This window comes from Rhinopithecus roxellana, chromosome 13 (assembly GCF_007565055.1).
Source record: "Rhinopithecus roxellana isolate Shanxi Qingling chromosome 13, ASM756505v1, whole genome shotgun sequence".
Classification (NCBI taxonomy): domain Eukaryota; kingdom Metazoa; phylum Chordata; class Mammalia; order Primates; family Cercopithecidae; genus Rhinopithecus; species Rhinopithecus roxellana.
In genome coordinates this window covers 133,858,922-133,871,946 of record NC_044561.1, presented here as the reverse complement: position 1 = coordinate 133,871,946, position 13,025 = coordinate 133,858,922, and the positions used below count along the sequence as shown (strand labels likewise).

The following is a 13,025-nucleotide window of genomic DNA, read 5'->3' as shown; positions in this document are numbered from 1 at the left end:
GAGGCGAGGAGTTCAAGACCAGCCTGGGCAACGTAGCAAGACCCCTGTCTCTACCAAAAAAAAAAAATTATTTTAGCTGGACGTAATGGCACACACCTGTATTGCCAGTTACTTAGGGGCTGAAGTAGGAGATCACGTGAACCCAGGAGTTCGAGGCTGTGGTGAGCTATGCTATTCCTTTGGATCATTTCTTTATCCATCTGATGGACATTTGGGTTGTTTCTACCTCTTGTGAATAATGCTTCTGTGAACATTCTGGTACAAGTTTTTGTTTGAACACCAGTTTTCAATTGTTTTGATTATACACCTAGGAGGAGAATTGCTAGGTCGTAAGGTTATCAGTGGCGCATCTTAGAAATGCCTTCTCTTTGGAAGGTGTTTGGAAGTTGACCCAGTAGGCAGGTCACACAGGTGCAGTTGGGCATAGTCAAGTTCTGCCTGAGACTCAGTTTTTCCTGTCTGAAAAATAGCGATCTAAAAGTTCATGCCCACTCAGGTGCATGTTCCAAGAGATGATTCGTGGGTTTTCAGCACCATGTGTGACCTAGAGGAAGTGCCCCATAAAGGGTGGCAGTTGGTTTTTGCCCGCTACTTCAAAGATTTGGGTCTTTTTTGCTGTTAGAGGAACTTACCTCCCTGAAGCATTGCAGGTATTACCTGACCTTACCTGAGTTTCTGCTACAAGAGCCAGCTTCAGAGCCCCCAAGATCCACGGCCCTTCTCAAGGGTGGAGTCTGCTCTTGGTGGGTGCATGGCGGTAGGAGGAAGGTGCCAGGCTGTGGATGAGCATGGGGTGCAGAGCCAGCTCTGACTGTGGACTCTGCACCCTTCAGTGAGAGCCGAACCTCTGTCCCAGCCGTGGTTTTCCAAGCCTCTCTGGAGGACAGTGCCTGCCTGACAATCCCTCCAAAGGATGTGAGCTGCTGTTTGTAGAAGTCGCTGGCACCATGCTGCCGTGGCCTGCCTAGGACCTGGGAGAAGATGGGAGGCCAAGAGGAGGGCAGGAGCTGGGAAGGAGGGCAGTTGCAGCCATGACAGGGTAGGGGCTCAGTGCCCGCCTCTGTGAAAACCTCTCCACCACAGCTGGCTGAGCCACCGGATGTTTGATCTGCTTTTACCTTTGTAAATAAATATTGCCAGAGATCAATCTGCTGATGATCTCTGAGCTCCATGGAGTTCCTGCCTTCTCCACCCAATTCCTCCCAGTGCCCCTTTCTTCTCTTGACTCCAGTACAAGTTCATCAGAGGGCCTTTTACAGCTGTTCCCATTGTTCTGGGTAGGGAGGGCCCGGAGCATGACCTCTGATCCCCTGAGGGTTTGCTCCCATCTCACCTTGGAGTATGTTGGCAGAGTGTGGGACCCGGGCTGGGTTCCTGGAACCCCACACCTCTGGCAGCCACGCCACTGAAGGAGGATCTGGGGCCTCTCTAGGCATGCCTGGCCTGGGAGAGCCTCTCCTGCCTGGCTGCACCCAGGTATCACATGGCCGGTGGTCTGAACTCAGTTCTGCATGCATTTCCTGGGAGCCCACCGTTCCACCTTCTGTCTCTGTGAATCCGACTACTCTAGGTACCTCACATGAGTGGAATCGTAATATTTGTCCTTTTGTGTCTGGCTTATTCCACTAAGCAAAACGTCAAGGTTCATCCATGTGATTGCATGTGTCTAAATGTCCTTCCTTTTTAAGGCTGAATGATTTTCCATCGCGTGTATACATTACATTGTGCTTCTCTATTCTTCTGTCAGTGGACATTGGGTCCTTTCCCCCTCTTCCTTCCCATGTTGTGATGAATATGGGTGTGCAAATATCTCTTCAAGTTCCTGCTTTCAGTTCTTTTGGAGGCAGGGCGCAATGGCTCACGCTTGTAATCCCAGCACTTTGGGAGACTGAGGCTGGTGGATCACTTGAGATGAGGAGTTCCAGACCAGCCTGGGCAACATGGTGAAACCCCGTCTATACCTAAAATACAAAAATTAGCTGGGTGTGGTGGCGCACACTTGTAATCACAGCTACTTGGGAGGTGGAGGCAGGAAAATTACTTGAACCCAGGAGGTGGAGGTTGCAGTGAGCCGAGATCACGCCATTGTACTCCAGCAGTGTCCAGGCGACAGAGTGAGACTCCATCTCAAAAAAAAGACCAAAGAAAAATCAGCTATTTTGGGTATATAACTAGGAGTAGAATTGCTGGATCATATGGTAATTCTGTTTAATTTTTTGAAAGTTTTTTTTTTTTTTTTTTTAAACCAGTGTAGTCTAGGGGATGTGACCTTAGCACCTACTTGGGCCTGGGCTGACTATGACCTAACCAGGCCTTATTCTTTTCGCTATATTATTTTTATTTTTTGGCTGCTCTTTTTCCTTTTATGAAATAATAGATTTGCAGAGTTCCGGGGTTGGGTTGCTAAGCAAACTGCCTGGAGAGGAGAGGGTTTCAGATTTTACTAGACCCTCCCTCTTCCACACCAACCCTGGGCTGTTTGCACTGGCCTTCCTCTCCCCAACCCCACTCCTAGTCTGGTTCCTGGTTCAGGTGAGCAGCAGCCAGATTCCAAGCCCCCATCTTCTTCTACCTTCTAGTGTTTGGGTTCTGCTTTGGATAGAGCTTTGCGGGAAGGATTTGGCTGATGGACCACCAACCTCAGTCTTGCCAAGGGTGAGTAGGCCCAGAGAGCTTTTTCCACTGGGTATTCGTGGTACAGGGGCATGGAACCAGGCCTCTCAATTGGTTCTGGCTCTTGGGAGATGGTGGCTTTCAAAATGCCAAATAATGTACTTTATCCTCAAGAGGAAAGGGGCTTTGCTGGGCATGGTGGCTCAAGCCTATAATCCCAGCACTTTGGGAGGCCGAGGCAGGAGGGTTCCTTGAGGCCAGAGTTTAAGATCAGCCTGGTCAACATAGCAAAACTTTGTCTCAAAAAATGTTTTTAAAAATTAGCTGTGCATAGTGGCGTGCGCCTGTAGTCCCAGCTACTTGGAAGGATCCCTTGAGCCTGGGAGTTTGAGGCTGCAGTGAGCTGTGATCACTCCATTGCACTTCAGCCTGGGTGACAGCAAAACCCTGTCTCTGAAAATAAAATAACAGGGGGGGTGGTGCTTTGTGTACTTTGGGGAACTCAGGTGTGAAAAACTGCTTTGTGAAAAAGCAGGTTCCTGTGTGCTGGTTAGACTGGGGGAATGAGGAAATTGAGGGGCAGTCCTCCCCACCCCATCATTTGCCTTGGAGCAGACTGGAAGAGTCAGCAGAATGAGGGGCAACAAGTCTGGATTGGAGTGATCTGGGTGAGCTGAGGCAGGGGCTGAAGCCCTCATATGGAATGTGGCGGGGATGAGCAGGCCATCTGGAATCCAGACTTAAAAGCATCAGTCACCCAGACATTGATTTGAGATCTCTGCAGAGGGGGAAACGGCTAGGGTTTTAGCTGTCTGGAGCGTCCTAATTCCCCAGCAGAGTCTGGCCATGAGACCTGGTCTTTCTGTCTCACCTGGTGGGGTGACGTGTCCACTTCGAAGTCTCACTGGACACGGGCGGGCAAACCCTCACCGGGCACTTGATTCTTGGACCAGGTTTTAGCATGGATGTTGCTAAGTCAGCACGTGGCTTCGCACCTGTGGAGTCTTCCAGTTACTCTGGAGCAAGCCCTGAGACCACGAGTCTGACCCGAAGTTCTTGCTGGGTTGACTCCCTCCTGGGTGTTGACTTGGCCTTGCCTGGGAGTCAGTGTAGTTATGGGCGTGGAAAGCACTCAGATAAAAGGTGCTCCACCAGGTGATGAAGATGTCTTTAGATAGACAGTAAAACCGTTGGTTAAAAGCTGGTCTAACCCACCTTATTTTGTTGTTTGTTTTGTTTTGTTTTATTTTATTTATTTATTTATTTTTGAGATGAGTCTCGCTCTGTTGCCCAGGCTGGAGTGCAGTGGCATGATCTGGGCTCACTGCAAGCTCCGCCTCCCGGGTTCAGCCATTTTCCTGCCTCAGCCTCCCGAGTAGCTGAGACTACAGGCGCCTGCCACCACACCTGGCTAATTTTTGTATTTTTAGTAGAGGCGTGGTTTCACCTTGTTAACCAGGATGGTCTCGATCTCCTGACCTCGTGATCCACCCTCCTCAGCCTCCCAAAGTGCTGGGATTACAGGCGTGAGCCACCACGCCCAGCTGTTTGTTTGGTTTTAGATGTTTCGCAGCCTGAAGCTGTGGTTTTAGTCTCTTTCTCTAGTGAAAAGTGGAAAAGAGGGATGAGGAAGGGGCTTTGCTGGCCCAACCAAAAACAAAACAAAGAACCGACGAGTGTACTGTCTCTCTTGGGCACTTGGACACTCCTGCTAGAACATTTAGTAGACGCTGACAATTCCGAGCTAATGTAAAAGCCAAGTCTGGAGGGTCATAGGGTGGGAGACTAGGGTGAGGAAGTTGTTGAAGGAGGCCGGGGGGATGGCAGGGCCTTCATCTAATAGTGACAGTAGCATTTTAGAGCTAGAGGGTCTTTATCGATTGTCTAGTTCACATGCATGATTTTTAAAAAGGGAAGCTGAGGCAGGAGGATTGCTTGAGCCTCGGAGTTGGAGACTAGCCCAGGCACCATAGCGAGTCAGCGTCTCTGTTAAATTAATAAATGAAGTCGTGCTCGCTTCGGCAGCACATATACTAAAAAATTGGAACGATACAGAGAAGATTAGCATGGCCACTGCGCAAGGATGACACGCAAATTCGTGAAGTGTTGCATATTTTGCGCAGTCTGCGAAGATCATTTCAGTATCTGCTAACTAGCACTAAGGAAATAGTGTGACTCTAAGCAAAAATGAGTGGCACCCAATGACGAAATTGTGGTTTTCATTACAAAAAATAATAATAATAATAAATGAAGTCAAGAAAGGTGAGGCATGGATGGCTTCAGTGATGTGGATAACTCTACAGAGAGGTAGCAACGGGGAGGGCCCGAGCCTTGCTTCCGAGGGATTACGCCACGGCTCGCTTGCCCCACCCAAAGGCCAAAGGAACTGAGCGTTGATAACCAGCGTAGTAATCTTGGTACCTGGAGCCCCCTCAATGTCCCATGGATCAAGGAGACCAGATTCCTCCATACAGCTTGTTGAGAGACTTGGTGGGTGCCCCCTGCTCTTGATGTCTTAATACTTTGACTGCTGTGCTCAACCCAGACCCAGCCTCTTCCTGGAATTCTCCTTTGGATACGCACAGAAACAGAACCCGGCCTGGTCTTTGCAGCCATTAGCTGTGTGCAGTCACCTGGGACAGTGCTGCAGGTCAACAGCCGGCAAAGTGCTAGACGCTGGGTTGGGGTCGCTCAGCAGGTCTCAGCCCTGGCTGCCAGCTAGATTCCCCAGGAAGCCCCTATAGCTTCGGATTCGGCAGGTCTGTGTGGATCCCAGTGAAATTGTTTTCAAAGCCTCCCAGGTGTTGCCGATGTGCAGCCAGGGCTGGGGACACCTGTTAGAGGGCGCTGAGTCCTGTGGGACAGGAAGTGGAGAACCTGGGAGAGGGAGAGGCGGAGGTGCGCAAGGAAGCCGTGACTTCGGCCACCTGCACTCACAGCTAGTGGCAGATCACTCCAGGCACACGGCTCCCCCCTGGCCATCCACGTGGTAAGGAATGACAACTGTGCCCGCTTCAGGATTGCTGGGTCAGCTGCTCTGAATGCCTGAGGGCAGCCCTGTGCCCACCCAGCCTGGGTGTGTGTGGTGGCAGTTGTAAACTCGTGAATGAACACCGAGGTCACCTCTGCTGGTAACCTTTGGGCAGGGCTGCTTACAGGTGACTCATGGTGAGAGTGACGTCACCCCATCAGGGTGAGCTCTCAGAAGTCCCATGGGCCTCAGAGGCCCCCTTTGGAAGGAGTGGAGAAGGGATCCTCATATGAGCCATGGATCGGGCTAGAAGATCCTTGTGGGTTGACAATGGTTGTGGTGAGTCCACTGGCTTAGAAAACTCAGGCTGAGGACAGGCCATCAGGAGCTCCAGATGGCTAAGGCCTTGGAAACACGTGTTGGGCTTTGTCATTCAGCCTGGGAGGAAGGGAGTGATTATTTCCAGGTACCTCTGGAATGAATTACTCTGTATAACCAGATAGTCCCAACAGGCAGGGGGACTCTTGTAGAATAAGCCACTCTGTCCTCCTGCGGGTACTCACATTTGGGGTAAGGTGGTCTGGGATTTTGACAGACCTGCTGGGAGGTGGGCTATGAGTCATCCAGAAGCTGGGCTGGACCGAGGGATGGGGGAACCTGTAGCCCTAATTCCCTGGGTTGTGATGGGAAGAACATGGTAGGACTCACGGCTCATGGTGGCCAGGACTTGCACCCCAGCCAGCATGCTGGCCTGTGCTCCTCACCCCATCAGACCCCATGGGCGGGGTGCGCAAGGACCATTCCAGACAACAAGACGGTAACATTTTGGGTTCCTCCTTTTCTTTTCATTTTCTTTCCTTTTCTTTTCCTTTTTTTTCTTTTCTTTTCTTTTTTTTTTTTTTTTTTCTTTTTTTTTTTTTTGACAGAGTCTTGCTCTGTCACCTAGGCTGGAGTGCAGTGGCACAATCTTGGCTCACTGCAACCTTCACCTCCCAGGTTCAAGCGATTCTTCTGCCTCAGCTTCCCAAGTAGCTGGGATTACAGGCACCTGCCACCACGCCCAGCTAATTTTTTGTATTTTTAGTAGAGATGGGGTTTCACCATGTTGGTCAGGCTGTTCTCAAACTCCTGACCTCAAGTGATCCGCCCACCTTGGCCTCCCAAAGTACTGGGCTTACAGGCATGAGCCACTGCATCTGGCCAGGGGTCCCCCTTTCTATAGCAACTCAACTCCCCTGTATGAGGGAGAACCGACTGTTTTCTCTGTACACAAGCTTATGTGACCAAATGTGGGGGCTTTTTCCCACACCAGGCAGTTCTCTGCAGACACCAGCTGGGTGTCCTACAATTTCGACTCAGTTCTGACGTGGAGTTAGCATCAGATCCCACAGTTAAGGGCTCAGCTCCAGAAGACTGCCCCTAACTTCAGGTGTCAGTAGCAAGTCCAGGTTGTCTACTGGCCATAAATTAGAGGTTCCTACAGCCCCTTCCTTGAGTTTGATCACTTGCTGGAAAGGCTCACAGAACTCAGGAAAATAACTTGCTAGATGACTGATTTCTAATACAAAGACACAACTCAGGAATAAGCAGACGGAAGAGGTGTATAGAGGAAGGTCTGTGGGAAGGGGTGCAGAGCTCCCATGCCCTCTCTGGGCACTGCCACATTTTCATCAACCTGGAAGCTCTCCTAACCCTGGCCTTCATTGTGTAGGCATGATTGATTACATCACTGACCATTAGTGATCAACTCAAACTTCAGCTGTGGTTCTTCCCCAGAGAGTTGGGGGTGCCAACTGTCTAATCATGTGGTTGATTCTCCTGGCAACCAGCCCACTTCCTGAGGCTATCCAGGAGCCCCAGCCACCTGTCATTTATTAGCACACATAAAGACATGTATTACTTTGGCGATTCCAAGGATTTTAGGAACTGCATGCCAGGAAAGTAGGGGGTGGGGTATGCAAAGATCAAATATACATTTCTTAAGTCACAATCCCCTGCTGGGGGCAGACGTGTCTCAGAAAGCCCCTTGTATTGTCTGGGCATTGAGCCCGTGTTCATCACCTCTCACCCTGTGGTCGTTAACCAGTCAGTTGTGAAGGGGACATCAGCATACCCGAGGTACTTGTGAGATGCCTGTTGGGGACAGAGATGGTATCAGCTGGGAGCTTGCTGGGACAGGTTGGATATGGATCCTCCCTTCTCTGTCTCTAACACAGGATGCTTTGCACACACAGATGGCTCGTTTGGAACACCACCTGGGTACGGCTGCGCTGCAGACCGGGCGGAGGAGCAGCGCCGGCACCAAGACGGGCTGCCCTACATTGATGACTCGCCCTCCTCATCGCCCCACCTCAGCAGCAAGGGCAGGGGCAGCCGGGATGCGCTGGTCTCGGGAGCCCTGGAGTCCACTAAAGCGGTGAGTCCCCATGGTGTACGTGTGGCAGGAGGGCCAGGTGAGGCTCCCTGAAGCGCGGCCCCATGCGCAGGGGTACATAGCAGGTAGGTGGTGGAGCAGCCAATGGTTTGGAAGCCGAGTGGGTTACCAAAAACTCCTTCCTCATCTCTACATGTGGTACACAGACAGCCTGCCAGATTTGTTGGTCAGGGAGATCGGGGGATGCTTTGAACTGAGCATGGAGGAGGCAGGCAGCACGTGGTCTTGAGGTTGAGAATGTCAGCACCAGAGGCAACCACCAAAACCAGCAAGACCTGCATGGTGGCATCGGCAACGCTGCTGAGCCGGGTGGTGTCTGGGCTTGGGTCTCTGCTTCATAAAGTTTTCTTGCTCCCTTTTACCAAAGCGTGTGCTGACTCCATCCATGTGACCAGAGCCTTTCCTGTGAGTTTTCACTTGACCCTCATTAGTAATTCTTGGCCTTGCTGTCACTTCCACTTTACAAATGTGGAACTGAAGTTCAGTGGTGGCTTGCCCAAGGTATAATGGCTAGTGAGCAGCAGCACATTCAGTACATGCTCTGCCATACCCTCTGAGAAAGCAGTGAACCTGCGCCCCCACTCACATGAGGACGTAGCCTGGAGTGGTCATAGGCTGGGTGGTGCTGGGCCACCCGGCCCTGCATGAAGTTCTGACTCCTCTCGCTGGTCCCACAGCTCAGGGGGCTGCTTCAGCAGTGCTCTGGGGCCCAGATGCTCACCCCTTGCCATTGGTGCATATCCCCCAACTCGACCTCTTGGGTTCCTTCCTTCTTGGGCTGAGAAAATCACTGCTCCAGGGCAGTTGCTCCTTTCTGTCTTTTTGGTCCCTGATGACAGATTTCTTCCCCACTCTGCTTAGCTTATTTCTTGATGATTTCCACCCTGACAACACCGTAGCCTGGCACGGTGGCTCACACCTATAATCCCAGCGACTCAGGAGGCTGAGATGGGAGAACTGCTTGAGTCCAGGAGCTGGAGACTGCAGTGAGCTGTGATTCTCACCACTGCACTCAGCCTGGGCAACACAGCAAGACCCTGTCTTAAAAAATAATAATAATAGGCCGGGTGCAGTGGCTCTAGCCTGTAATCCTAGCACTTTGGGAGGCCGAGGCAGGCAGATCACGAGGTCAGGAGATCAAGACCATCCTGGCTAACACAGTGAAACCCTGTCTCTACTAAAAATAGAAAAAACTAGCTGGGCGTGGTGGCGGGTGCCTGTAGTCCCAGGTACTCAAGAGGCTGAGGCAGGAGAATGGCATGAACCCGGGAGGCGGAGCTTGCAGTGAGCTGAGATCGTGCCGCTGCACTCCAGCCTCGGCCACAGAGCGAGACTCTGTCTCAAAAAAAATAAAATAAAATAAAAATAAATAAATAAATAAATAAATAAATAAAAATAATAAATAAAAAGAGCAATAGAGGGATGGACTTTCCCCTGGTTCTGTAAGAAAGCTCCAGAAGTGCAGCTTCTCACTGAGCTGCTTTTCTCTGGGGCTGACGCATTAGCTGCAGGCCCGGGACTGCTGCTTTTGTATGTGCTTTTGTGATTTCTGAAGGCCTTGGTGCTGGGCAGGCTTCTCGTCCTGAACCGAGAGGATAGGAGAGGAAGCCAGTGGGTAACATGTACCTGCTCCATGCAGCACACACAGGCTGCTGCCTTAGGTAGCTTCCTATCCCACGTCGAGCGTCAGCTTTTTACAGATTAGGAGGCCGAGGTTCAGAGAGGTGAAGTAACTTGCTTGGGCCATGCAGCTCCAGGGTTTGAAGCCTTCCTGATTCTTCAGTGGACACACTTTCTCTCTCTCAACTGTGCATCCCCTCTCTTGCTGTTTTGTGAGCGTGGTTTGGTACAGAGAAGGACTAAGTTCAGGTAGGCTAAGTGCTGAACTTGATAAAGGCTATTTCTTTCCATCATCCTTGAGGGCTATCTTCACCCAGCCAGTCCTTGATGCACTTCCTGGCCCCGAAAGGAGGCTGATCTGCCCACTCAGTGCCCTCGGTCCCTGTCCAGGGGAGGGGGCCTCCCTCCCACACCTGGCTCTGACTTGGAATAGAGCCTTCACCTTTCAGTGCAGGGCTCCTCCTCTGTGAAGCACCCCAGATCCTGGTCCCTGGACCCCTGCTCCCTGCTTCTGCCTTCACAGGAGCTGTAGACGTTTCTCATGGTGCACGTCCTGCAGAAGGTTGCACGTCTCTGCCTGTCAGGTCCAGGGTTTCCAGTCCCAAGTGTGCCCCCTGGCCCAGAGCTGGTCTGAAGAGGAGGGGATTTGATTGGAGAGCGGTGTGTAACTCCTTTCCAGAAACCTTCTGGTGCTCCTTCCCAGTGGCTGGGGCCCCAGAACGGGTGCCCTTCACTGCTCTGGAGACAAGCATAGCCTTGACTTCCTGGTTTCCCTGACAGCCATGCAACAAGCCATGCAAATGTCATCTTTCATTTCTGATCTTTGGTTTGAAGACATGGCTGTCGCTTTCTAGGACACCTCACTTCCCCCAGGGAGCGTGGTGATCTTGAGGCCAGAGGCGTGCTGATCCTGACCAGCCAGTGGGGTGTGGGCATCAGCCTGCTCATCCCCCTCCCCCTGCACGCCACCCACCCTCGTTTGGTCCCAGATGCTGATCTTGAGTCTTTTGGGCCATGGGGCCACCAGGAAGCCCTCAGGGAACTCTTTGGCAATTTGGGGTCTCAGTGGACTCCTGTGGCACGGATCTTCTCTGTGAATACCCATTCGTAGTGTAGGCAGAGGTTGGACAGAGGCCAGGCGCCCCCTTGCCCGGGGTGCTTTGGGAAGGATTCACACAGGCTGGCCTGTTGCAACAACCTGCAGCCCCAAGACCCTACACAGAGGCCAGCCCCTTGCCCTCTGTATGCCAGGAGGGCCAGGTTCTTGGGGTGTTCGCTGGCTGTTCCGCAGGACAATGTCCAGTCTGTTGCTAATGAAAATCTGCCCTTGCCCAGAGCAGAAGAGGGTCCTTTTTCCAGCAGCGATGCTCACTGCACACTCTCAGCCCAGAGCAGCCTGCCCCTTGCAGCCAGGGTTTTGCACCCTGATCACCACTGGGCTCCCCCAGATTAGGGAGACTAGGAGGAGGGACTAGAAGGGGCCTCCTTGCGCTCTGCCCTGTCCTGAAGCTCAGTTCCAGCTCCCGCCCTCAGCTCACCTGTGGGCCTGACAGCAGTCAGCTGGCAACAGTTTTATTCACCTCGTTCTCTGTCAGCTTTTCCTGCTTGGTTGTCACAATCCCATTTTGTTTTGTGGGTTCTTTGTTGGCTTTTATTTAGCCTCAGGTTTTGTGTTTGTACCCGCCTGGGTAGGATCATGGTAGGAGGTACTTCCTTCCATGTCACTGACTTCTTTTTCCAATTTCCCTTTACCTCCGACTTCCTACCCGCCCCAGCCTCCTTGCCTGCCTCCATGGCCCTCCCTGCATTCACGTCCTTTCCCATAACTGGCACGAGCACCGTCCTGAGTTATAAATAGCCACAGGCTGGGCCCTGCCCTTTGCTCTCTCGTTTTCTCTCCGTGGACTTGGCTGGTTTCTGAGCCATCCCTGTCTGATGCCACCAGCACTATTCAGGACTCTAGAAGATTCTTAGTCTAAGGAGAAGTGCCTTCATCCTGAGTCTTGTCTCCACCCCACCCAGTCCATGCCCTGGGCCAGATGTTCCCTGAGCGGCCCCACCCTTCAGAACAGGGAGGGAGAGCTAGACTCTGCCTTCCTGCCTGCGCTGTTTTTCCTCCTGGCTTTCCAAACCGTGTGGACAGAATGAGACACAGTGCTCCCACCCACGCGGGCACAAGCATCTCACACTGGGTGGGGCCTTCATGGGCTCTGCAGCCGTAGCAGCCTCCCTGGGCCCTGCAGGCCCGTTCGTACTCAATAGTAGCAAGGTTGTCCTCAGAACATGAGCAGGGCTGGCAGGCTGGGTGGGTGGGTGGCCCTGCCCTGCCCTGCCCTGCCCTGCCCAAGGGGCCCACCATTCCCTTAACCTCTTCTCCTCTTGTGGAGCAGGGAGCGGCATCTGCACACGGTAGGAGGCACCTGCAGGGGCAGCTGGGGGCTGCTTTCCCCAAGACTCCACCATTCATGATGGGCAGAGAGGGAGTGTCATAGGCCACCCCACCCTATGTGTGTGTGCAACATGGGCAGCAGACTTGCTGAACTTGGGAAGCATTTCAGGGCACCGAGTCAGGCTCAATTGACAGTCCTGGGTTCCTTGAACCCAACTGTCTCCAAGTGAGAGTATGGAGACCCTGAAGGAGCCTTCAGAGATTCATAAAAACACAGCCAATACTAGGATACAGCCAGGTCTTTGAGATCCACTCACTGATTTATTAAACGAATCTTAATTGAGCACCTGGGTGTTCCGGGCACTGTGCTAGGCAAGGAGGTTCCAAGCTCAGGCACAGCCATGGCCTGGATCCCACCCGTGGAGCCACTGCCTACCCTGCCGGGGGGACAGGTGTGCATGGGACCTGCATGTCCTTTTCCTTGGAGCTGCTGTCCACCCAGATCTTGATGGCTGTCCCCCCCAAACACATATGTACGTGTGTATAAATGCATGTATATACACACGTATACACAGGCACCCGGGCATGCTGACAGCTCATGCGTACATTCACACAAGTGTGCACACACTTAGGAGATTCCCAGGGCAAAATGGTGGCCCAGGAAGGCTTTTTAGATTGTCCCAGTGGGCAAGTGAAGATGTGTGGCCCAAGCCCCAGGGACTCAAGTGGGGCACAGGGTGGGGCTCCCTCCCCAGGCAGTGGAGGCTCAGGGCCGGAGTGCCTTTGCCTGAGACCATGGGGCAGGCCAGGCCCTGGGTGCTTTGTGTTGAACCTGCTGTCCATACCATGACATGCCTCCCTTCTAGTGGGCCAGGGAAATAGGACAGCAGGGTTGGGAGTAGGCAGGGGCTGTGCTGGGACCCTGATTCCAAATTCTACAGATACCATCAGGCCTGAGCTGACCTCAGTCAGATCCTTCCTGAAACCCATCAGTACTC

At 52.4% G+C, this 13,025-nt stretch overlaps 1 protein-coding gene and 1 non-coding gene across 3 annotated transcripts in view; both read left to right on the top strand.

The window, feature by feature from the left end:
- Positions 1-13,025, top strand: part of BCR (BCR activator of RhoGEF and GTPase) — a 136,713-nt gene that overhangs the window by 66,045 nt on the left and 57,643 nt on the right. For both annotated transcript variants that reach the window (XM_030914080.1, XM_030914081.1), the window contains exon 2: positions 7,819-8,000. In XM_030914080.1, coding sequence (XP_030769940.1) covers positions 7,819-8,000 — 182 coding nt within the window. The remainder of the gene's footprint in view (positions 1-7,818; positions 8,001-13,025) is intronic.
- LOC115892973 lies at positions 4,623-4,731 on the top strand. The gene has a single exon (XR_004052938.1). It is a non-coding gene; the product is annotated as a U6 spliceosomal RNA (small nuclear RNA).